At 35.4% G+C, this 25933-nt stretch overlaps 2 protein-coding genes and 1 long non-coding RNA gene across 4 annotated transcripts; 1 reads left to right on the top strand and 2 right to left on the bottom strand.

Annotated features, from left to right (window-relative positions):
* The first annotated feature begins 333 nt into the window (after nt 1–333).
* LOC128679027 (uncharacterized) lies at nt 334–6963 on the top strand. Its single transcript, XR_008405708.1, has 2 exons — nt 334–695; nt 3661–6963. It is a non-coding gene; the product is annotated as an uncharacterized LOC128679027 (long non-coding RNA).
* A 5616-nt stretch (nt 6964–12579) lies between these two features.
* LOC128679020 (uncharacterized) lies at nt 12580–15570 on the bottom strand. Of its 2 annotated transcripts, none has more exons than XM_053760955.2 (4): nt 15454–15570; nt 14471–14684; nt 13801–14011; nt 12580–12850 (listed from the first exon to the last, which is right to left on the bottom strand). In XM_053760955.2, exons 1-4 carry the CDS (start codon nt 15542–15544, stop codon nt 12632–12634), a joined length of 735 nt encoding a protein of 244 aa, XP_053616930.1. In that variant the 5' UTR covers nt 15545–15570; the 3' UTR covers nt 12580–12631. The 2 variants fall into 2 exon arrangements, with proteins under 2 accessions (XP_053616930.1, XP_053616932.1); XM_053760957.2 differs by lacking the exon at nt 15454–15570 and adding an exon at nt 15299–15447.
* A 193-nt stretch (nt 15571–15763) lies between these two features.
* On the bottom strand, nt 15764–22914 carry LOC128679023 (uncharacterized). The gene is made up of 5 exons (XM_053760963.2): nt 22769–22914; nt 21317–21400; nt 19846–19916; nt 18054–18246; nt 15764–16860 (listed from the first exon to the last, which is right to left on the bottom strand). Exons 1-5 carry the CDS (start codon nt 22820–22822, stop codon nt 16768–16770), a joined length of 495 nt encoding a protein of 164 aa, XP_053616938.1. The 5' UTR covers nt 22823–22914; the 3' UTR covers nt 15764–16767.
* Nucleotides 22915–25933: the final 3019 nt, after the last annotated feature.

Below are 25933 nucleotides of genomic sequence, written 5' to 3'. Positions count from 1 at the left end.
GCTCGGTCACAGTCTATTACATAAGGTTCTTTTATTGTTCTTGCAGTACCAATGAAAATAATTTTTAAAAAGGGCAAAATGTACCACAAATTAAATATATCTCACTTTTTATTTTAATTTCATTTAATAATTTTGGTCATCAAGAGATAATCCCACAACCACAAATAGAAGAACATTACAATGTGTGTTTTTATATCTTTAGAAAATCCACAATTTTTTCAGCATTTAGGTACCAAACAAATAAACATTTGTAAGCCATTTATTCATATATTACAATTTAGATCAGCTCCTTGACCTATATATAAATAAATAAAATAATAACAGTACAAAATTTTTAAAATTGTATAGGTTGCAAACATAAATAGTTTAACACGTAGGTTTTTCGTTGTCATATTAAAATACTTGTTTTCTGTAAATTAAATATTTTGCAGAACTGTCTACGAATTGCTGACGCAACAAGTCGACAGTTCCTGGCCTGCTCGCACCCGACCACCCGTCTCTTTCTACGTCATTGTGATAGCTGCGCGTGCGCCTAGTTAGCGTGTGTTTACATTTTTTTATACCATTCTAGAAGGGAAACGTGATTGAATCTGTCAGTCAGTGGCTCAGTTCTGTGGTGTGATTAAAAATAAATAAAAAAACTTATAGAAATGTTTATTTCTAATGACATGATCACCGTCTTTACGGTGTCTGCGGTAAGTTTCCGCTTTTTTATTTGAAGTGAAGCCTTCGTGTAGCATGATTGGATGATTTGTATTCAGGGTTCGATATCACATTGTTTCAATGATAGACCGTCTTTGTGTAAATGTTATATGTATTGGATATCGTGCTGTATAAAATATTTACAGTTGCACTGGTATTTTTTTTTGTATTTGATAGTACAGCCTTTACTTTTCTTAAACATACCTTTATAACCTGGGAAGCAAAATAAAGGGGTGTTATAAGTATTGTATTCCACTGAACTTTTCATAAGTTTAAGTGCTACGGTGGTCTGTTTATATATTTTTTGAGGTATTCTTTGCTTTTATGACAATCGATACAAACAATAGGAATAAGCAACAACATGCCAATCAAGGTACTCAGCCCTTATTACCATCGCACAGACTTACATAAGTCAATAATTTATATTAGGGGCAATAATTTTGGGTCTATAAGTGTTGACTGTACTTCTGTTTAAGGGTAACTTACCTTTTCAAAACGATGTTGAGACTAGAGATATTATAAATTTCTTAAATGATCTCCGAAATTATATTATAAAAAAAAGATTTGTTTAAACAATACAAGTTATGTTTTATTCTTTGGTTATGTCACCTAGGTGAACAACTAGTAGTAACTGAGTATATAGTAGCTACAAATACTTATCGCAAATTGAGTAAACAACTAATTTGGTCATGAATCATTAGTATAATGTTCCATGATTTTGTAGTTTCACTGATTATTATCCTAAATATTTTAATGGGTCCGCTACGGCTGAAATGATTTTACTTAGCTGTACAAGCCCGCACAAAACCATCACAGTTTTATGATACACTAGAGAATTTTATTAGAAAGTATTACAGTTTTCTATTGGAAGCGGTGGTGGTGTAAATGTTAAGACGCCCGCCTATGGATTGAAAGGTCCCAGGTTCGAATCCTACTCGTGCCACATGAGTTTGTATACCAATCTGTCTCATGTATATTAGTTTTCATCGACCACCACTTGCTTCCGGTGAAGGAAAACATCGTGAGGAAACCTGCACAATGGTTGATTCTTATTAACTTGTGTTTGAAATGTGAGTTAAATGGAGAAGGCAATGACAAACCACTCCATTAATAATGTCAAGAAAGTTGTTATATGTTTTTCATTCCACGTAATGACCACGACCCTCAGCCATGAGGAATACGACTATGGAGAAGAAGTCGATGCAGTAAATTGTGAATACATATTTATAATAAAACTGCTACCGGCCTATGTCCATACATAGGAGTGGGCTATGTATGTTTGCTCGCGCATCACACAAAAACTACTAGAAGGAATTTGATGCGTTTTTCATAGTTGTATAGCAGATGGTCTAACTTAAAATCTGGTATAGGTTTTATGTTTTTATGTTGTTAAGAATCAGAGATATTGTCAAAAATAATTTATGAGCAGACGCACATAATAAACGCGGCCAAAATCTAATTGTACAATAGAAAATATTATACTTTCTAAGTGTACATAATCTTTTGTCATATTTTTTTTAGTTTTCACTATGAATTAAAAGAAATTGATACAAATGTGATGGTGGCGCTAGTGAGCAAGATGTGGTCGTCGCCACAGGCGTATTTTTATGTCACGTTAAAATTTCACATTGGCAAATATAAACGTTATGTTTTCAAAAAACAAATAATTCCGAAATAAAGTTCTATCTACATTTTGAGCTTTATATATAGGGATACAAAACTGAAAATCGCGACGTAAAATTTGCGCACACGGGCACACGGCGCAATTAATTTGCGAGCACGATTACCCGTAATACAACTGAAGCCATTAACATACATCATACAAACACATGTAATTGAATCCACGTTATCAATGCAAATAAGATAAAATGAACTATTTTGCGCTGACATTTAATAGCAATACAAAAACAACGAGATCAATCCTCTGTGGAGTCATTAATTTTTATAACAAATTAACATTTGTTGTTGTCATAAAGTGTTCCATATGTACTTTAATAATTACTTAAATAAATGTTTTATTCGCAATTGAGAAAAGTACTTAAAATCTTTTAGGTACTTTTCGTCACACTGGTTTACTAGTTTACCATTGAAAAGAAACACTTCCGCATTAACTTGTCTAGTTACTGTACTGGTTAAATGATAGATCTATCCATATAAAATATATCATTGAGCTAAAGTATCATGGTTTGCTTTACTTTTACATAATATGTCTTAATGGCAAACATTATAAAATCGATAGTGACAAAAGATAAAATTTAAGTAACTTTATGTAAGTAAGGACCTTTTCTATGAATAATATGTATTTTATATTATTAAAATTTGATAGACGCCATTAGATGCGAGAGTGAAAGATAAAAGAGGCTAGAGAGAGACAGCTGCATGTCAAAGAAGACAAAGATATATTTTTAATAATTTCACATTGAAGATCTGGATCATTACGCGCCAGTCTCCCGTCATCAGGCAGACATTAAACAATGAACTGTTTACCAAACACGCCGACTCTGTCACAACATCATCGAGAATTACACTTTACCGAGAAACATTATTGTCTAAGGCGAATGTCACATATTGTTTTTCAAAGCTAGATGATATTTATTTCACTGAATTATAAACAAACTTCTCAGTATTTCCACTTCGTTCGACTATGAATATGATGTTTCCCTTCAACGAAAGGAAGTGGTCTGTTAAAACGAAAATTTGTACGAGTCGAATTGATGTACAAGCTAGACAAATAAGATTCGGTTTTCACCACTCGACCGCCGCCACTCCAACATTGTAATAAATCTCATCAAATCACCTCATCATTACCTTTATTATTATTGTTTTTGAGAACTATTGATGCATGTATATGAAAACTAATAACTCTCGAATTCCAGTTAAAATTAAAATTAAAATTCAGAGTCAATTAACAAAACTGGCCGAATAGAATAAAAAAGAAAAACATATTTAAATTTCCAGGTGCTATCGTTCGTGATGTCCGTGACACTGCTGCTCATAATCGCAGCGAAGCGCGGGTACATGCGCGCGGGCAAGTCCAGGGCTGGTCAGGTGTACCTCCTCCCGCACCACACCGCGCCCAAGCCTGCCCCCGCCCCCGCCGTGGAGATGACGCCTCTTACCAACCATTCCTTGTAATATCTAGGGTTATGTGGTGTAGCTCTGGGAGGGCTGGAGGGTACTATTTATTAAAATCTCACTATCACAATTTGATATACTATCGAGAGAAGTTAAAGTAATACTATTATGTTAGTAAATACTATTGCTTTAAGCTAGCGATATAGCTCAGATTTAGGGGAGACTATCAATCTATCATATGCTAATGTAATTCCAAGAAGTGGACCCTCAACCACTCGCTCATTATTTATTCCACTATTGAATAGATATTTAGTACTATCAATAGTTCAAGCTCAAATTATCGATAGCTCAGATTCAGGTAACAGTATCAACATGAACTAACACTATCGAGAACAATCGATAGCATCGATACTGATGATTATTGATTGGTCCTAGACTAATGAATCGATAGTCTAAGTTATCGATATTCGACATAATGTATGGCATTAGTTATAATAGTGTCGATAGCATAGTTCACAGCCAATCTATATTCTAGATGATTTTAAAGGTCAACGCGAGAATGTGTTTACCTTAGACCAATTAGAATAATTTTCATTTAATCAAAAAGTAGTTAATAATTATAGATCAGTGTTTTAAGTGCTATTAGCTTGCTCTTTGCGCTATCCGAATGTGTGCTCTGAGAGGAATGCAATAACTCGTAATTATTGTACTTTTTGCATCAAACCATACATATATTATCATAAAAAATACATGTAACGTAACATTCCTTTTAGAGTATTATAAGTACAGTCAACAGCACATCAACTCTCACCCAAATTCGTTGCAAATTAACAGCTATTACCGCCACATAAAGGCCATCGCAAGGAAACTTGAATTGCTGTTGGCTATACCATTAACGATCAAAATTCATAACCGTGATATACCTAATTACTAAAATTAAGAATTTAAATTAATATTTTCTGTAAGTCTAAAGTTAGTGTTTTGACTTATGTCCGTGCTTGGGAAGGCACGTTAACATATTGGTCCCGATTGTATTTGCAGTCGTTAAAACCCGCCAATCCGCAATGGGCCCGCGTGGTGGGTCATGGCCCATACTCCTTATCTATCCATAGGCCTATAAGGAAGGAATATGATAATTATGACATGTGTTTTTATTCTTTTCGCTCCAGATTTTGTTTTTTCATACTTTTTTTATCTGCTACAAGTAATTACCGACAGTTATCGTATTAAGTTTCATCAGTCATCCGCTCGGAAAGGAAATATGTGTGAATTGTAACAAAACAGCTAAGGAGCATTCATTGTTGAATATATTATTGTTTGAAGCAGCGTTTAATAATGCAAGTTACCTAAATACATTTTCAAACCATAATGGAGGGAAACTGCACAGATATTATTCGAATAAATCAAATACATTTGATTCCTAAATTTACAGCATTTAATTAGTTTCGTAACGATTCGTATTCGTAATAATTTCAATAACAGATTCTATATACATCATACAAACCGCTTCAACCTATTATCTATATTATAAAAACATTCTTCTTTGACGTCGTTGTGCACTTATTGTGATGGGTACAAAATGTTAAACTCACGTCAGGACACGTGACCAAGTCGTCAAAAATACACAACGTTAATATTCAAGTAATTTCACCTCACACTTTATCACAATCGAGTTCTTATTTCACAATAGTATAACTTAAACTAAACTAAACTTAAAGAATCACTAAAAATTAGACTGAAATTATAAGTAAAAAAGAGAGGAAGATATCCAAGAAGGCTGGTAGCATTACATCCCTACTCTGAAATGCCAATCTTCTATGCAAGAAAACTGCCCGCCCCTGGATCGCCCGTTACGTCGCGAAGACGTGCTGAAATCTTATAAATTGTTTGGCATTCTTAAAAGTCAAATATAAACATATCTAAACCAAATTGGCCGATTTTGATGAATTATTAACAAACTCGTCACCCGGGGTGAAACATAACGCGGGCGGGGATAACACAAAACGTTATAAAACAACGTTGAAGCATATTGCAAGCTAAAATATGTTTTGTGTCGTTCTGTCACTGTCAGTATTGTGTGTCTTACAACTTCACACGATTTTTTTAATCTGTGAATATACACACGTAATTAGATTTAAAGGACTCACCTACAAAACAATCAAAACCAATAATTACATGATAGATCGAATGAAAGTAACCTTTAATCTCCAGGGATACAATGAACCTTGAACAAGGACGAACAGTAAATTAATGTATCGAATATTTAATTTAAATGTGAAATATATATTGGCTTTTAATTTGATAATACACTAGCTGCGTCCCGGGGCTTCGTGCCCGTGGGAATTTCGGGATAAAAATTAAGCTATGTGTTTTTCCAGGTTGCATTCTACCCGTGTATCTAATTTAATAACATTCCGTTTAGTATTTTTTGCGTGAAAGAGTAACAAACATACACACACATATACATCCTAGCAAACTTTCGCATTTATAATTTTAATAGGATTTATGTGAATAGGTACATAGAAATATAAATAATAACACATAAATGTTACAGAAACATTATTTATTATATAGACCTGTGATAAAATATTTCATTTTATCTTTGATGTAGATATTATTATGTATCGCAGTGTCCTAGATGAGCGACTGCGACGCTGCACAAGTATGCTATGCGTGTATGTTATAGTTATTGCGAAGACCATGCAGGCCATAAATCCATATTTTGCTATCGACGCATCGCGTTGGACAACTAGGACACAATTCATACTTTTATATTAATATTATAAATGAGAAAGCCTGTCCGCCTATTTGAGTGTCTATTCCGCTTTCTCGGCTTAACCGCTAGACCAATTTTAATGAAATTTGGTAAGCATATAGTTAAATAACCAAGTTCAAACATCGGCTACTTTTTTTTTAATCAACCACCATCTAACTGTAATTGGAATGAACGTTTGTATGAAAGTCATGTCTAATCCGCTTCCGCTCAGAAATTGGGCGTGCGCGATGGCGCAAGCTACTATTAAATGGTAAAAATAAAATTGTGCCATGAATAATTTTGTACGATACAGACATTCGTTATTTAATACTTATTGTATTGATATACTCGTAAGATCTAATTATTGTATTAATATTAGGTAAAATTTTAACAATTTTATGATGAATTTAAATAAAATTTTGTTAAATTTACATTTTTCTTTGTATTATTTTTCCTTTCTAAATGCCTATCAGAAGGAAAATATGGATATTTTCGTCACTTTCTTTCCTTCTCATTTTATTCATCTATACGTGAATATGTAACATCTGTATGGATTTATTAGAATATTTGTATTATTTTTTGTATTAGCTAACAAACACTCGCTCACATTCAAGTTCGCGATCACGCTCTCTTTTACGACTTTTACACACCACTATATTTTTATGGATTTTTCATAAAAATTTACCTGATGGAAACTTTGAACTGAGCAAATTGCGACAGCATTTTATAGAATATTTATAATATACAAATCATTCGTGTAAGCAGAAAGATTTTCTAAATCCTTTAATCTTATGGAAGGTAAAGTTATTACAAATCATTTTGCCAAGAAAAAGGGGGAACAAGGCAGCCACTTTTGATTTTATTTCAAAACGGAAACCATCGCTGAATGAGGTGCGCGCGGCGCCGCGGATGGAAATTGAAAGACGGTGGCGAGCGCTGAGCAACCAGAAGGTAGACGATACAAACATTTACAATACAAAAATGTTTTATTTGAAAACATACAGATACGCTACTGGGCCATTAGCAGGAAGGAATGTGACCAGGTGATGCTAATAAAGACATTTTGGAAATTACATCTCCATGCGGGTAAATTTATTCTATCAGCTATATTTAGTATAAATTAATATATCTATTATGAGAATATCTCACCGTAGACGATCACAACGACTACATAAATTTATTAATTATGTTCTATTAACTACTTACTAACTTCAACTAAAAATATAATATAAACAAATGGCGAACTCCAAAAGCCAGCTTTTCTGTCTGCTCCAGCTGACACAATATTATCTATTTCGATATGGTCTATGTCCACGACATTTGTCGGTGATAAACTTGAGGGGCGTCATAAATGTTTTATCCAAACCGCGCCAACGAAACTTCAGCTTTTCGTTTATGTTGTAACACACGATAATATGCGTGTAAGGGCACGGTCACACCTGTCGCACAAAAAGGAAGTCAAAATGTTACATTAATTCCTGGATTTTATTTTTACTGGGAATCACACATGACAACAGGACTGTTTAAATGAGTTTCTTTCAATATTTCTTCTAAGCAGTACTTGTTTCTAAATACCAATAGTTTGTAGCTTTCTATAAAAATCAAAATGAGAAAAAGGGAATATCTCTGTGAATATGTTCTGAATAAATGGTTGAACTTTGACATACTAACTAATAAAACTACCATAGTGGTAGGATTAAGATTTAGAAGGCTGAAGAAGGTGCTTTTGACATAACCTATCTATCTGATGGGCAGCAAAGACGAGGTCTAGGGTGTTACAATTGCAATTGCACTCTTGAAGATGCCTAAAACGTAGAATAGTCGTGCAGAGCCGCTTACGTCAATCCTGCTCATTACCACACAACTTTTATTAGAATTATGGCAATAAGTAATCTCCTTTTTGTCTTTGCTTCGTGAATAACTTATGAATCATTTTGCCTCCAACTAAATGATATTTCGTTTATTACGTTCTCGTCTCGAAGATTTGCCGCGTAACTCAGTTATAGGCTCGGCATCGAGTTAGCTCCGGTTTGATGGGAAATTACGTCATTACTGATGTACAGTCGGATGCAACCTTCAGATCCCAATCCATTGCAAAATCTTCTTTGCGTGTCGATGGCAAGTCTACGACGCTCTATCGGGTGGTAAATATATTCTTGCCAGAACCGAGCCACTTGGATGGCTTAATTGGAAGCTGCCATCAAGTCAGCCCGAGTACAGGTGTTTGGGCACTCGGGACAGGCGAGGAGATGAGCCATTGATTGTGGAGAAAAGCCACAATCGCACATGTTATGAGACTGGTCATGAATGCCCCACCTAGCCAGATTATCTTCTGCTATACAATACTTGTAGAAGGTGACTAAATTAACTATGTAATCATTTTAAGACCATCATTACACTTGGCAAATAAATGAATACGCATATAACCAGAGAATGTATTTATTTATTTATTATTAAAGCTTTATAACATAATAACAGTAGACAATAAAGCAATGTTATAAGTACATGAATAAGTATATATAATGGGTATTACATAAAATATATAGGTATATAAACAAGTAAGATACATTTAATATGATTCCACGTATTTCCGAACGACAACCATGATTGTTATCATTAAAGACATATGCTTAATTAGCTACAGCGTTAACAATCCTTATAGCACGTGACAAGGGAGCAAACTTAAGTAAATTGGTTCTAGCGACTGGAACGTCAAACAGAGCGGGCTGGCGCCGCGCGAACACGTGCTCATTAAGTACTAACAACTGCATCTTTGCAAGCATCTCCGGACTGTGGATCTGTCCTCTAAATATTTTTAAAATATACTTAATGAGGGCGACGTCTCTTCACACTCCAAGTTTGGTGTATCCATCCATAGCTAACATATTGACGTCGTATATAATGATCCACCCGGATCAGTGCCCTAATTAGTATTAAAAATGTCCCTATATAGTTTTTAGTGGCTACTCCAATAACGATTGTATTGGATTGACTTCGTATCAGAGATACAGTTGGTAAATGGCCGTTTTAAAATATTTGACCCACGGACCAACCAGTTGATCTGCGAGTTGGTATACAAGTCAAAGATATAAGAGCGCAATAGAACCATAATAATATATCTCATCTCAGTGTTTTCTCTGTTTCTTCCTCAGCCGTTGAGTGTCGGGAACTCAGCCGTTGAGGACAGTATCAATGAATATTAATTAAAAAAATAATTGCGTGGCGCGTGGTTACTCCCTAGAATAAGACCACTCGATGTCCTCCCGTGGATGTTGTGCAAGGCGATTAAAGGACACATAGCTCTAGGCAGCTGATAGGCAACAATATAGCATTCCTAAGGTTGACGTTAAGCAGGCGGCCGCCGGTTATAAAATCACAACCGGATCATTTAATTTTTAAGGTTATTTTTAACGCTGTCCCCGGGCTACGGCGCCATAGCCCCGAACGCACCCGGGGATATGCAGAGATAAGAGAGTTATGAGTAAAAAATATTATGATAGTTAAATGTATCTATTTCGGTGATATTGTCTATACAACTTTGTTTTCGCAAGACCCGACAAGGGTTCATGTAAAATATTGTAACACACATGATTGCGATTAAAGGATATTGTACATATTCTAATTACTTCCAAATATTATGAAGAAGAAGCGTTTGCAAGTTTAGGTTTAGGGGGTAATCATCGGAGCTACTAGACCGATTTTCAAAATTCTTTCACCAATTGGAAGCTACGTCATTCCTGAGTGACATAGTACATACATTTATGTCGAAATTGTCACTTGAGATATGCCACACGCAGCAAGTGTTTACCTCCAAAAATTCGGTACCAAATATTGAAGTCACTATACCGAGACGAGACGAGAAAGCAGATATTACGGAGGGCGTCCCTGGGGTAGTGTAATATGAAGGGTGTCAAAAGTCTAATATTAAAATTAGGGAGGTCCCTTGTGAATGGCTCTGCTGAAAGGCTTTGTTAAGGCCAAGGTCTAAACATACAGACTAGCGGTTATGTGTCTTGTTTGCGGTTGCGTGTGATTCCCGACTGACAGATGACCCGAAGGACAGCGCGGCCGCAGCGGTGGAAACGCTCTGAGGACCACCACATAAGGTATTTTTTTCAAGCGAATAAGATATTTATTTAAAGCTGCTGATTAGAGATAACAGACAAACAAAGATTGAGAGTGCGTTCGAATTTCGACTCCAGGAACCAAGTACTCGTATATAGATTCGGTCGGCCGTGATTTGTGTTCGTATATATGATAGCTACCCAAACGCGGCGTTTGAATCGCTCGTGTGTCGTTACCATTCTTAAATAGATGGCCATAGCGTTGAGTTAATTAAGCTGTCCTTTATAACGCCCGTGGGCCTTCGTTTTGCGAATATCTTGAAGGTTTTAACAAAAAATTTAGTGTAAAGGGTCCAACCTTAAGCTAAGGGATGAAAAAGGGTTTTCAGGGGTTGAGGTTTGTTGGAACAGTCGATTCGCAATTTTGGACGATGGTTGACAAGAGCTAGGTACTTATTTAATTGACCGAGCGAGCGAGGTCTCACATTCTACTTAAAAATAAATATTTTGTATGTACGGACGAGTATGTTTGTAACGCGATAACTTTCGAACCGTTGGTCAGATTTTGATGAAATTTAAAAGGTATGTAGGATCTGCCAATAGAATTTTCAGTTCGTGGGGCATCAATATCGGTTAAGTGGTTTTTGAAATATTCACAATTTTGTAAAAAAAAAATTGTATTCGCGGCGAACAACTAGTAAATCTTTTAAGTAAGACCATCATTGGTTGGACAACTGTGGAAACCACATCAAACTCCAATATTCCACGAAACATTTTTTTTGCCTTCACATATTGTATTTCACTACCATTGTCAATAGTCAAGTCCACACAGACGAAGCCGCGGGCAACAACTAGCTCCTAATAAAGTATATTGACCATCGTAATGTATGCATCGGGTCCGTAAACACGCACTTTCAGTGGGCAACTTCAAACTGCCCTGAACATACAAACACACAGTCGACCTGCCATTTAATCCTACAACAGGTTGGCAGCTGACTAGGGTGACCATTTCTTTAAAGACAATACAAGTTTATTGAAACAAAACATTTGAGTTACCTTTCGAGGGAATACTTTTTTCTTCCGAATATTCCATATGAGGTATCGTTTTATATTATATTCTTTAAAAATATTTTTGACTGGGGATTCAGCGTAGTCATGGTCACCTTACAACGTATATCAGTTAGTTCCAGAAATATTAGTTGGTACCGAGGTTCGCTGAATTATTCATATATGCAGTGAAGCAGGTCTACTACGGTAAACAGAACTTTGTTTACTGTTGGAAGGAACCGATTTTTGACCTCGGGTCATTAGCTATGTCGATAACAAATTTCATCGGAATCGTTCAATGCGTTTTCCGCAAAAATATAACGCACAGATAATTTACGCATTTATAACGTGTACATCTATACAGTTTGTGAGTTTGTGTATTTGAGGCGAGTAATCTCCGAAACTACCGCAGCGATTTTAAAAAATCTTTCAGCATTAGTAAGGTATATTGTCCAAGATTGCTATAGGCCATATTTTATCTCAAAATGCCCACGGGAGCGAAGCTCCGGGCAGTATCTTGTATTAATATTATTGTAATTATATAATGTAATATAGTTGTTCTTTTATTCTGTTATGTGCAATTTCAGTCAAACGTTTGTCGAAAAATATATAGAGAAATTACCTTAGCACTGCATTTTATGTACCTATTCTATTTAAAATAAAGGAGTCACGGGGCTTAATTTTAACAATTCACAAATATAAACTTCACGCCTAAACTAATTCTTCTTCGCGTGTCGACGTTCTCCATTTCAAAATAAAAATTTCCCGGACTAATTCAACTAATTCAAATTCAAATCTAATTTCTGAATAAATATTCAGAAATTAGACCTTCACTGGCATTTTTTCTGGTCAATTTTTATATTAATTAGTTATTACTCATAAGCTACAAACCACTGGCGTTTCGGAACGACTACTACTGCTGAGAAGAAATTGAAACTATTTTTTTTATTTTTGCAATTAGTTTAATTCTCAATCATTTGGTACACAACTAAATGGACGGTATATCCTTGTCCGACCAGATAATACCATAATCCCAGCCGTATTGATATGGGTGCCAGAACGACTTTTCTACCGTTTTATTTTTCTGCCACTTCGGCCAAGCATTCATTTGTAGCGCCAGCTTCTTCCTTTGCTTCAAGTCCTTTTTTAAAGCCTTTTTCCTAGCCTTTTCCTTATTCAACACTTCTTGATCAATCTCTTGTTGCAGCTGAAATAATTCATATAACAATTGCCAATAATATATAAAAATCAAAAAATAAAATATTGGCTTTAAATTGTCGACCTCGGTGGCGCAGTAGCAAAGGTCTTGCCACTGAACCGAGAGGTCCCGTGTTCGATCCCCAGTCGGGTCATGATGGAAAATGATCTTTTTCTGATTGACCCTGGTCTTGGATGTTTATCTGTATGTATATTTTATAACAAATACATATGATATCGTCACCGTTATCATATGTATTTGTTATAATAGCCATAAATTATTTTCTCAACTTGTCTAAATTAGATAATAGACTTGTTAAATACTTTGTCAAAAAATACTACGTATATTATTCAAATACAATTACAATTCATCAAATCCAACATATGTTACTCAGTCAAAAATTCATTTACTGAATAAAAATCAATCTAGATCAGTTAGATAATCACAAAAGCAAAAATTGAATCAAAATTAATTTAGCATAATGCGCGTACTTTCTAACCCTACGAGTATCATAACAATTATATTTTACGTACATAGGTAGTATAACATAAAACGCGCCGCGCTCCGCTTCTGTCTAAGCTTTCTTCAAAACCACACAACAGATTTTGATATATTCCTCACTATTAATTAGACATTTATTTTTGAACGTTTATTAGACGTCGAAGCAAGCCAGGGCGATAGTTCATTGATAAAATATTGGTATGCAAGTATAGATTACGAGTAGCTCAATGCCGCAGCGTGCTCGACCTGCGACAGATGGTCGTTCATTCGATAAATGAAAAAAACGTATTATCTTGAGCACCTTTGTGCTTCAGAAAGCACGTTAAGCCGTTGATCCGGTCGGTAAAACCCGCCAATCCGCATTGGGCCCGCGGGGCGGCCTCATACACCTTATCCGTATAAATAATGCCTGTGTCCCAGCAGTGGGGACGTTTAATTAATATATAACAAGTAAGAACCTTGGCCATATCCTTCATGGAGAGTTCCGCGTGTATGTTGGCGAACTGTTTTATGTTGCTGTACTTGAGGTCGATCTCGTGCATCATACCGCAGAGGTGGAAAATCTCAAAGTACAAATGCTGGATCGTCTGCACTTTCCTTATCATGTAGTGGACGTGGGTGCTCTTCCAGTTATGCCGTCGTCTCACGTGAGTCACCATCTTCCTGTATCTACAAATCAAATCTTTTGCGGTCGTCCAAATGAGAAGCGACCTTATGGCGACTGCCACTGCGACAAGGCGAAAGTGCCGAGCGCCTAATGCTAGATGCAATATATATAGTTAAATATAAATAATACAATACATACGACTACACTTCACAAAATATTATTAATTTACAATGAAACTTTGTTGGTTACCTCCCAAAATTTCGTATTCCATGTGATTACGCATACAGTTAAGTATTTTTATTGAAGAACATTACATTATATTACAAGAAGCGGGCACAATACATCCAGAACCGTAGATAAATATTTGTGATCACATGTACAAATAATTGTCCGCGCTGGGAATCGAAACCAGGTCCTTCATATAGCCTACGGGCCACGGAGGTCGTCTAATACAGAGACGATTATAGGTGGGAAATTCAAACGAGTGAAGTCGCGGGAAACAGTTATTAAATAATACATACCTTTCAATAATCTCGCCCATAACATAGCCCATCTCATAGTAAGGTGTTTTCTCATAAAAGAATCTTATTAAGTCCAAGTTTTCATGCCGCATCCTGCCTTCACGATGTATGGTTTGCATCACCGTTATCAAGCGGTTGTAGATCTCGTCTGAGTTGTATTCTTGCTTGTAGATTTGGGGCTTAAATTGCTGCCACTGACGTGAGACGGCGATATCTAAAACACCATGACTCTCTCTTTACACGGTCCTCAGCCATTAAGCGTCGGAGGTCACCGCATTCTTACTTGATTTACTCAAATTCGATTTTTAATCTTTAACTGTACTTACACATAATATAAACATTAATTTAAACACGAAAGCCTACGACTTCTTCTCATGACAAGCTGATTTATCATTAAAACACTTGGTTGGCGCATAAATAGTATGAATATGAACGAAACGGACTACAAAATAAAAATATAGAAACATACAATTAATCCATAGAAACCTTAGAAAAAGTAGTTAGTTCAAATAATACAATTAAAAAAAAATGTCGGACTACAAAATAAAAATATAGAAACATACAATTAATCCATAGAAACCTTAGAAAAAGTAGTTAGTTCAAATAATACAATTAAAAAAAAATGTTTTGTCTATTACGATTTTACGACCGACCTGCCTGACGTACCCGTGCCTGAGGATATGGCGTCCTATTCTAGGGCGGGAACAACAAATAAATAAATATATATTAGGACAAATCACACAGATTGAGCTAGCCCCAAAGTAAGTTCGAAACTTGTGTTATGGGATACTAACTCAACGATACTATATTTTATTAAAAAATACATACATATATATATCTTTTTCTGATTGACCATTTTCCATCATGTCCCGACCAGGGGATCGAACCCGGGACCTCTGGGTTCAGTGGCAAGAACTTTACCACTGCGCCACCGAGGTCGTCACACACCGCACATTCATTCGTGCATTCAGACAATAACTTACAAGAAAGCAATACAAATAACGCTGAGTATATCATTTTACAACCACTTTCAGATATTACATTACTAATGCACGAAATGTTGAAAGTACACATTAAATTAAATAACGCATGAAATTATTAATTAATATAGGAGATTGTTATAAAAAAATCATTATGTACCGCTATTATTTTTTTCTACATGGGATTCCGTACCTGGATACTTATTATATATATATATATATATATATATATATATATATACTTAGCCGGTTAGATCTAATTTAGTTAATTAGGGGAACTTCGATTAGGCATAACAAAAGCATATTTTCAGCAATTCATTATTTTATTAATTTTCAAAAACAATTATCAACAACCGTGAATAATTAAAATTATCATATTACGTTTAACGAAATTAATAAAAATACTCTTCATATAATATGGTTAAATATTTTAACACATTGGCTCGTAAAATTACGTCACTAATTTCATAATATACTTTTATAATAACATATTACCTACCAATCACAAAGTCATGAGTTGGTGATATCGTACAGAATAATTAATATTAATATTTATGTCGTGAATAGCACCGGAAAAATATTGATCGATTTTCTAAATTGGAATATTTTAAGAGATAAAATTATGAGGTCAAGTCACTGATTTAATAGCTCCTTTATATTTACAAGCAATTATTTACCTAGCTCTGTTTACAACCTGTGATTTAACTTGCTGTTATAATTATTATTAGTGTGTACTGTGGGCCATACTTGCAAGTATCAAGTAAAATTTCAACCATTCACCCGTTTAGTTTGGATGACAATTAAATTGTAATAACAAAAAACTTAAATTGGTAATTTTAGTCACTTTCTTTACAGATTGTTAGGTACTTAAAGGATATAACATTATTTAACGTTATTTATAATTTGAATTTCATAACGTTAACAAAGGCTATCAAATTAACAGTTACCCAAAACACAAGTTACAAGAGTAAGTTAAGTTTTTTACATGTACCTTTATATTAGTTCATTCATATTATGGTTGCAAATGTTGTCTCTCTCTCTTTTTCGGCTATCTCGCTCTGGGCCGATTTTCATGAAATTGGAATAGATTTAGTAAATGACCCGAGGTCAAACATAAGCTACCGCGCTCGGAGCTGCGGACAACAAAATTATTTTAGAAATATTTTGATGCTCAACAAAAGTAAATCGCGTTTATTGACCGCTTTGTCTCAATGCAATAAGTACCTACATTTTATCTTGTTTTTGGCACAAATTAAAAATCTCATACAAGATTTTCTAAATATAAAATACATTAATTAATACTTAGGTGTAATTGAGTTATATTTGATACTCTTTGTAGTTCCAATTCCACGATTTATTTACGCTGTTGTCGTAGATCGGCTCCTCTGGGACCTTCAGATTCTCTTCTCTCTGTAAATGAAAACAGTTTTTTTTACTAATAATGTCCAAATCAAAAGGGACCTTATGTCGGTTAGCACTTTGGTCTTCATTGCCGTTGTTTTGTATTGGAACAACAGCAATAAAGACCTAAGTGCTAGCTGCCATAAGGTCCCTTTTGATTTGGACGACCACATATTTATATTTTTAATGATGACCACATATAATCTTACTCATCAACATTTCGGTCGCAGAAAGTCCACTACTGAACGTAGGCCTCCCCCGTAAGCCTACATCTAGCGTTTCCCTATCTATAGACCATAGGGAAATGCTATTAGGTCCCCCTGCGTGCAGTTGTCTGGACACGCAGGGCATGTAGTCAAGTGGGCCATTGTTTGCAACGCACCACACAAACAGCTCAAACACCGACAACGCGATTAGGGTGGCTATAAAACAATGAATTCCTTTTTTGTCAGCCAATTATGCATTAAACAGTTCTCAAAATGGACCAAAGGGCAAAAGTTTGATTTCAATAGAATGAAGTTCGAATGTAGAACACATAACCTGTGAAGTGTCCACGTCTCTCCATGCCTGCTAGTGTTAGCGTACGTAGTGTAGCATTGGCTTCAAACAATATCATAAAATTACCTCAAGAGCAAAGCAGAGCGCAGTTAGTAATTATTATCATCATGTCCTACGTGACCTGATGATAATGATTTATAGATGTAACTGCTGAATCCTGATGAATTCGTAGATCGCTACTAGCTTCGCCCCGGGGCTTCGTTCCTGTGGGGATTTCGGGACAAAAGGTACTCCATCTCCCACAAATATTTCGTCATGCTGCCTTCAAAGCGCAACACCAGTACGCTTCGCTTGAAGGGGGTGATGTAGGAGAACTCAAGAACCAAACAGCCGACGCAATGTCACGAATAGAAGAGGTAGATATACTCACATACATTATTTCTCGACACGCCATCGCTATTTAATTAAAATAGTTCAAGCACACTATATATTATTCCAGGTTATATTGTAGACACATCTTCAAAAACTTTCGCAATTATAATAGTCATCATTATATGTATTATTAGTAACTATATATGTATAGCGTGGCCATCTGGCAAAGGTGGTGATCAGTACCTGCGTTACAATATGTCCTCAAATGCCAGATTCCAGTGGAACGAAGAGCTTATGAGGCAGAGACATGCATAAACACTAATAAGACTTACACGGACAAGCTTGTCCAAGTCACTCCCGTCAGGCAGGTTGACCTGCGCACACGGCTCCAGGTGCAGCGGCTCGTACTCGTCGGAGAGCCCGCTGTCGGGGGACTCCGGCGGCGCGTTCACGAAGCCCTGGGGCTCTCGGCTCTTGGCCACGCAGTAGTCTCCCGTGAACGGGTTTCGATACGCCACAACGGTGCTTTGGAGTAAATGAGATCGCTCTTCGTAAAGGGTTGGTTAACACTCAACAGCCTAGATTATTAAGCACTAAGTCGTTCGTGGGTCCAACGGGCAAAATCCATCCAGAACCACAGACATTGTATTTGTAAACACAGGTACAAATATATGTTTGCCTATTACAATGCGTCAACGTGTGGTTCCTAGAATTAGACCATGGTCTGATCATATATACTTGAAGAATACTTTTTATTCAATTCAAAACTTTGAAAAATTACGAATCAAATCAAATCAATTCATTTATTCAGAAATTAGGCATTCACAGGCACTTTCTTTCACGTCATATTCTAAATTAATTGATGTTTACCAGAGCTACAAACTACTAGCATTTCGGAACGACGACTCCTGAGAAGAAATGCCGAAAGAAACTAATTTAAACAATGTTGATCCCTATTATGCCAGAAGGGCTTACCATTTTATCTGAAAATATATTTTCAGTCAAAAGTCAGAAAGTTGTAGGGGAAGTATATTGCGACATCTGAACAGGCCATTTATTGCCCAGGATAATAATATAAGTATATTTATTTACAATACTTGAATCCTTGTTTACAATAGTTACAAAAGCCATCCAATATATTTTAAATAATTCCTTGTTCACGTATAATTGTGTGTTTATGAACATCTACTAAATAAGTACTAAATATCATCATCAATACATATAATAAAATTGAAGAAAGGCCAAATTTGTCCATTGTATATTTTTTCTTATTGCAAAAAACATGATGGCACAATATGTAGGAAACGGTACGGGATATCTACATTACATAGCAGGAAGCGGGATCGGACAAGTTTGCGCGACGAGACACGCAGCGGGAAACAGAAAATTGAACTAAAGATGAGAAAAAATGCGAATTTGAATCATATATGTTTACCAGTCTTACAGAGTACGCGATAAAAAAATTACTGAGATTTTGCTATGAAATTCACGCGGGCGAAGCCGCGGGTAAAAGCTAGTTTTTAATAAAACACAATTTGGTGTGTCACAATTATAGCCAGAAGGGTTGTCGTCTTCCTAACCAATTTATTTCTGCGGGTCGTTTGAAATGAACCAAAGTTACAATTCCCAAATTATTTCTAACCGTTTGTTTTGTTCTTCAAAGGCAGCCATTTTGTTTGAAGTGTTCGACATTGCTGAAGGCCATTTAATTTTTGAGAATATTGTGAATAATGCTGGATTTCAAAATTATTATATATAACAGCGCTCCGGGGCATCATCGCCCCCATAAAAAAAAAACGGAACAAAAGTTAGTATATGTGTTATTCTAAGGAATATTTTACCAGTGTACAAAATTTTATTGATATCAGTCCAAAGATTTTCATGATTAAGTAACAACTTCATACACTCTCAACCTTGAAGTCGTGGTGGTCAGAGTGGTCAGATAGTTAAAACGCTCGCCTATGAACCGAAAGGTCCCAGGTTCTTGTGAGTTTATATACCAATCTGACTCGCGTATACTTGTGCATATATACGGAGCATAGATCCGAATACAGTGACCGACCTTGACCCTCAGCAATGAGGATAAAAATGACTGATGATATTAGTAACAGCTCTGCTACTCACCGTAACTGCTCGCTCTCTCCTTCTTGTCTGTGTGAGAACATCACTTTTGTGGGCCTCAGCACCGCACCGAACTGAAACGATGATTTTATATGAACTTATCTCTGCTCGTAGACAAAGAAAACTATAGACTCCGTTATATTTTCCAATTCGCTCTTACAATAAAGAGAAACGCGTATTTGAAATACACGAAATGAAACGGGATAAAGTGCTAATATTTTTTGTCCCTCACTGTGTTTAGTTTAAAACGCTCTGCCTCTTTGTATGAGATCAGCCGAAAGGTTGTATGGAAATGTTCTATCTCATTAGCACGGTCGTTAGTCCACCCGCATTTGTTTTCTTTGTCTCTGAGCGAAACTGTAACGTGCTGTACGTCATTGTGCCTAGTGTATACAAGGCCTTATGTTCATAATGGCGAACTGCCACACCGGAGGCGGGGGTCCCGGGTTCCAGTTATTTTAATCATCTTATTTATCAAAATCGGAAATTACAGAGTTATTTTAAGGCCTATGATTTACATGTACCTAATTAACGAATTCTTTGATGTATATTAAGGTTAATTTTGATTCTGAATTAAACAGTTGGTTCAAATGAGATCAAAAGATTACATTTTAATTTATATAGTATATATTTATACTAAAACCAGACACATAACTAAGTTTCGGTAGACCTTTGACCTTTAAATTTAAAAAAAAACAAAATTCATTTGATTAAGGCGTAAAGTATCCAAATTTTATTAAACCCCAATAACTTTTAAACAGATGAACCATACTAATTATTGAAATGAGGTTAAATATAATAATTTTGATCTATATTTTTCACCAACTTCAAGAAAAAGGAGGAGCGATCTTTTATTTTTTGGTTTTTATTGCCATAGTCACGGTATAAACATATGTTGAATAAATTATCATTAAAAATACTTATTACGGGTCCAATTATTGAATTACACGCCATACCTCGACTCAACATTAATATAACTTTAACTACCTACGGTCCGTTAAAATAAAATACAATGGCCAACCCAATTGCAAACGCAACCGCTGTTTTCAGATCCAATGGTGTAGTCTTAGTAGATTTACCATTGACACGTAAATAAGAATAAATAAATATTAATAAATAAAAAAATTAGGACAAATCACACAGATTATGCTAGCCCCAAAGTAAGTTCTAAACTTGTGTCATGGGATACTAACTCAACGATACTATATTTTATAACAAATACATATATAGATAAACATCCAAGACCCGGGCCAATCAGAAAAATATAATTTTCCATCATGACCCGACCGGGGATCGAACCCGGGACCTCTCGGTTCATTCAGAGGCAAGAACTTTACCACTGCGCCACCGAGGTCGTCGAGAATAACAGATGTATCATAGCCCTCTAATAATGTGGCATAGTTTTAACAATTTTCATCCCTAGTCACAGGGTCAAGTGTCACTTGTATAACTTTGTAAACCATATATCACTCACATTGGTAGACGATAGCTGCCCATTCCTCCTGAGCTGGTAGACGCGGAAGATGCAGTAACTGCATGCGAACACCGAGAGGAACACCTGCAAACATCCCAACCATAAGCTCTCTATCAGTTTTTAGTAAATTGCAGCAACTGGAGATCCATTTGCTAGACTGCAGGACTAGAGTCCTGTGGTACTTTTTCAGGTTTCGCTATTAAATGAAATAAATTGATAAAAAATGCTGGCACTGCACACTGCCATTGGCCAAGTCTGTCTCCATCTATAAATCGAAAATCATCGATGGACCAAAGCTGTGGCAGTGTAGCGGCCGAGACGGGGATAGAGGTCGACAGTTTTATTATTCATATAGCCGGATAAACACATTTGCCTGATCTCATAGCTATTCGGACCCAAACATGCTAACTCAAAAGCACTCAGCCTTGAAACAACATGAGCACTAATTTTCTTCATCTACTCCCGTTGGTGCCCACCTCCTGCCCCATAATGGAGAAGAAAAAGGTAAATTGTGGATATTGCAGCTATTTACAATAAAATCAAATCATTTTATTTGCTTAAATAGGGTAGATAATACAATATTCACATAATGGTTTAGAACAAGCCTATTTAGCCGTTTAAAAAATATATATTAAGTATTTTTATTGTTCCATAATTTGTTCCACAAAAGCTAATTACAGATACCAATAAAATAATTGACACAATACAAATGTTGTAAATAAACATGAAATTAATGTGTTGATGTTCGTATATTCGCATAAGATCCATAAAAGAACAACATTTTCATAATAACGATTTGGTGGCAAAAACAATATCATATATATATCAAATATAAATAAATTGTGAAATTGTAAGTAAATATATTTAACCACTTATTCATCAAATACTCATATTTTTATACTATGTAATTTTAAAAAAATACTAAAAAAAATTGCCTAATTATTCCCGAACAATTATTGAACAAATCTGTTCATTTTATGCCCATTTTTATTTCCCAATGGTCCCCAATGGGGGACAAATGTAGGGTACAACGGGAATGCGCAAATTCCCACAACCTTTAAATGCTTGCCCCGCGTCAGGAACTAAGCAGTAAAAGCTCATGTCTAATTATCTAATTATGTTCATGTTTAAATTCTAACTATATTCTAAATTTATGTCTAAAGAGCTTCATCATAGCAGAGATCACAGTTTTAACATTACATGAATGTTTCTCCTTTAATATAGGTACTTTGAAAGAAAGAAATATTGTTTATTTATTAATTGTATCAAATAAATGTAGGAATATTGCAACTAGTGCAAGAACGAAATCTATAGATTATTATGTCAATGTTTAAACATCAAATAGGACCAGAGAAAATATTGCAGCATAAGTATTTACCTTAAGTATTTACTTCTAAAAATCAAAAGTTACAAAGTGTCGTTAAACTGTGAGTAATGCAACATAACACTCACCAATATGCCTAATAGTAAATAATCAATGTAAATTATCATTTCAACACCAACCATTGTTTTTCACCCACAATCACCTCATTTTGACACAAAAATCTAGACAAACACGCACAACCATGTTATAATAATCAAAAGTTTTGTTATTTTTAAAGAAAACCATTGTTATTGGGGGACTTAACAAATATTATAATACCTGATTGGATGGATATGTATACGACGTGTTGTGATTGGTCGATACCGTCGAAGGAATTGGGAAAATACCAATGGGAAAACGTTATGTTGGGGGTGAAACGTCTGCAGTGGAAAATGTCAAAGATTATGTTAAATTGTCCTGGATACTTTCCTGCCTAAAGTTATAGTTTCCCTGATGCCTCTAACATTAAATAATAGGTAGTAGTCAAATTAAATAGTAATGGTTTAATTTATCAAAACTGAATTCTAATAGAATAGTTTTCTTGTTTTTTTTTAATACTTACTAAGATATACTTTGGCATTACACATGAACACTATAAAACCATGTGTGTCTGCCCTTTGATTAAATATTTATAATTGAGCAGATCACTTTTAACAACTTAAAATTCCAGCAAGTAATTGAATTTGAAAATATTAAAAGTCAACATTAATTATGTACTAGCTTTTGCGGCTTGGCACGCGTAAATTTCAGTAAGTTTAAAAGGAAACGAAGTTAAATTTCAGTTATTCTATTATAAGACTGGTAAATTTATGAATGTCGGCCTGAAAGTCAATTTGATCAGCCAAATCTTCTTACGGATTTCCATACAAGGGTGTTCACTTCTGAAAGCTGTATCAACTGCCTAAATTGTCAACTCTATACTGAAGTTATTCTTTGCCACCCCGAGCTCGGCAGGCGCCGGTATGTCGCGCCGTCTGTCCGCGGAGGCTGCCGTCACGTCATGACCTATTTTTTATTCAAAACTTAATCACAGCAGGAATTACGTGAATAATTTCGTTGTTGTTGTCATGCATTGATATTTCTCTGCACATAAGCATGCATGTGCCTGTGCACACGACTACCAGGTCAACAATTTTACATACAGATTTATTATTTCTCTCATAGCGTCTCTCTTGGTTTTATCTACTCTAAGCAATAAAGACGTTGTGAATCTAACTGTAGCGGATCCTGGGCTCCGCCCTACAGTTGAGGAAGTCACCGGGATAACGCTCAGATGAAAGAGACTCTCTAACATTAATACTGTTATATATATAATAACACTGGCTTTGGCCCGCGTTATTTTCCCAAGGGGGTAATCATTTTACAAGATGACAAGTACTCCACGTCCTTCTCCGAACTTCAAACTGCATGTTTGCAACATTTTAAGAAGATTGGTTGAGTAGATAGAGCGTGAAGGAGGTAACAAACAAACGTTCGCCTTTATAATATTGGTTTGATAGTTGAGATTGAAATTGAGATTATTGTCACTGTTTTTCTTGAAAAGTGATTCTTAATCAAAGAAATTAGGAACCGCAAGCACTTGTCCTTGCGCTTCACAAGAAAATAAAGGATTATTTGACATAGGGAGCTCACACACATATACTTAAAATTCAGGCTACTTGCCTGGGGTCTCGTCCGCGTGAATTTTCCACGAAAATAGGTTTTTGTTCTGCAATTAAAGGTCGCCTATATTCTTCACTGTAGTCCTAATTATGTGTGCAAAATATCAAGAAGATTAGTTAAACACTTAAATAAAGAGGAAGAGCTATAACTTCGTAGCTAAATACTCACTTAGGTAAAGCCAAATATTTATATTAAGTATTCGTTGTAATTGATATATCATTACTATTTGTGTTATTTCGATTTATGTTATTAAAGCAGTAAGGCCGTGTGGAAACTGGCAGTTATGATAAACTCAAAGCGACCGCGCAAGATGCCCAAAATCAACATTTAAGCTCAGACGGTCCACAGTAATTATACAGTTTGCAAAGGGGGCTTTGTGGCTAGGGCACGAGTGCTGGTGTATATGATAGGCCGCTTTACTGTACTTGTAATACCATAACATGCCGAAATCTTTGTATGAATCCAAAGGTCTGACTGTTCGATAATGCTTCAAGCATAAGTCCGCTGTACTTTTACAAATTGCTGTTTATCGCAACAAAATTTGATTAAATACCTAACTTTTCATGAATTTTAAGAAAAGAATACGGCTAAGTTTGTTGTCCTCTTGCGATTTGGAAGTCGGCAGAACTTTAAATTAATTTTTTATATATGTATTTGTTATAAAATATAGTATCGTTGAGTTAGTATCCCATAACACAAGTCTAGAAGTTACTTTGGGGCTAGCTCAATCTGTGTGATTTGTCCTAATATATTCATTTATACTTAAATAGCAAGACTCTGCTTGTCCTATAATTGCATAATGCATTGTTGTGATACAGCATGACCTGGTTTTTAAAAGATTAATAAGAATATCTATCGCCATTCAAAGATTATGATCCGGAGTGGAATTTTGACCAACTTGTATTGAAAATTATCAAAATTATACTTTATTGATCATAATTATCATTTAATTATTTTGTTTCATTATTCAGCTACTTAACGTACGTAAGTATTTAGCTTTTTTTGGGAAAAAAATTGTCTTTATTATGTTATCAAACGAAATCATTTATTTCGTGAACACGGGTAGGTACTTAGATGTATGTACTATTTAGATGTTATACAATTAACGCATCTAATAGCGCAATAAAGCGAAATAACTAAGTATTTATACAAAAGAGTATGTACATACTTATTTCAAGATTAAAACATTCATTTATACCAATATCACGATTTATTATTATTTATTTAATGTATGCTTGAATCCTCATCCTATGTTATGCAATATTTATGGGCAAAATAATGAAAACTAGCACGAAAGTAGGTGTCAATTCAGCCAAACTAAAGTAACAATCGCGTCTCAATCGCTTTTCACTAGCATTACTTGTATAACATTATTGTACATAAATAAGGGCTTCTATTGTGAAGCCATTGACACGCGATTTTCATTTGACGTTATCAGAATCGATGCCAAGTAAAGTGGAACAATATAACGCGACCGAATCCGAATGCGGCCGCCTCCCAAAATACCAGCGCGGCACAATAAAAACTAAAACTGATATCGCGCCGACGCCGTCGCACGCGCAACTAATATTAGATGGACTATCAAAGAGCAT

Source organism: Plodia interpunctella, chromosome 21 (assembly GCF_027563975.2).
Source record: "Plodia interpunctella isolate USDA-ARS_2022_Savannah chromosome 21, ilPloInte3.2, whole genome shotgun sequence".
In the NCBI taxonomy this organism is placed as follows: Eukaryota; Metazoa; Arthropoda; class Insecta; order Lepidoptera; family Pyralidae; genus Plodia; species Plodia interpunctella.
This window is presented reverse-complemented; position numbering and strand designations above follow the sequence as displayed.

Bases quoted from the DNA above. Each gene is read 5' to 3' on its own strand.
- LOC128679023 (XM_053760963.2), bottom strand. From the start codon at position 22,822: ATGGTTGGTGTTGAAATGATAATTTACATTGATTATTTACTATTAGGC. The intron at 21,401-22,768 runs GTGAGTGTTATG...GGATGTTTGCAG, and splicing joins ATTTACTATTAGGCATATTG to GTGTTCCTCTCGGTGTTCGC. The intron at 16,861-18,053 runs GTAAGTCTTATT...TTTCATTTACAG, and splicing joins ACTTGGACAAGCTTGTCCGT to AGAGAAGAGAATCTGAAGGT.
- LOC128679020 (XM_053760955.2), bottom strand. From the start codon at position 15,544: ATGTGTACTTTCAACATTTCGTGCATTAGTAATGTAATATCTGAAAGT. The intron at 14,685-15,453 runs GTAAGTTATTGT...ATGGTGTTTTAG, and splicing joins GTTATTTGTATTGCTTTCTT to ATATCGCCGTCTCACGTCAG. The intron at 12,851-13,800 runs GTTCTTACTTGT...GAATTATTTCAG, and splicing joins CCATGAAGGATATGGCCAAG to CTGCAACAAGAGATTGATCA.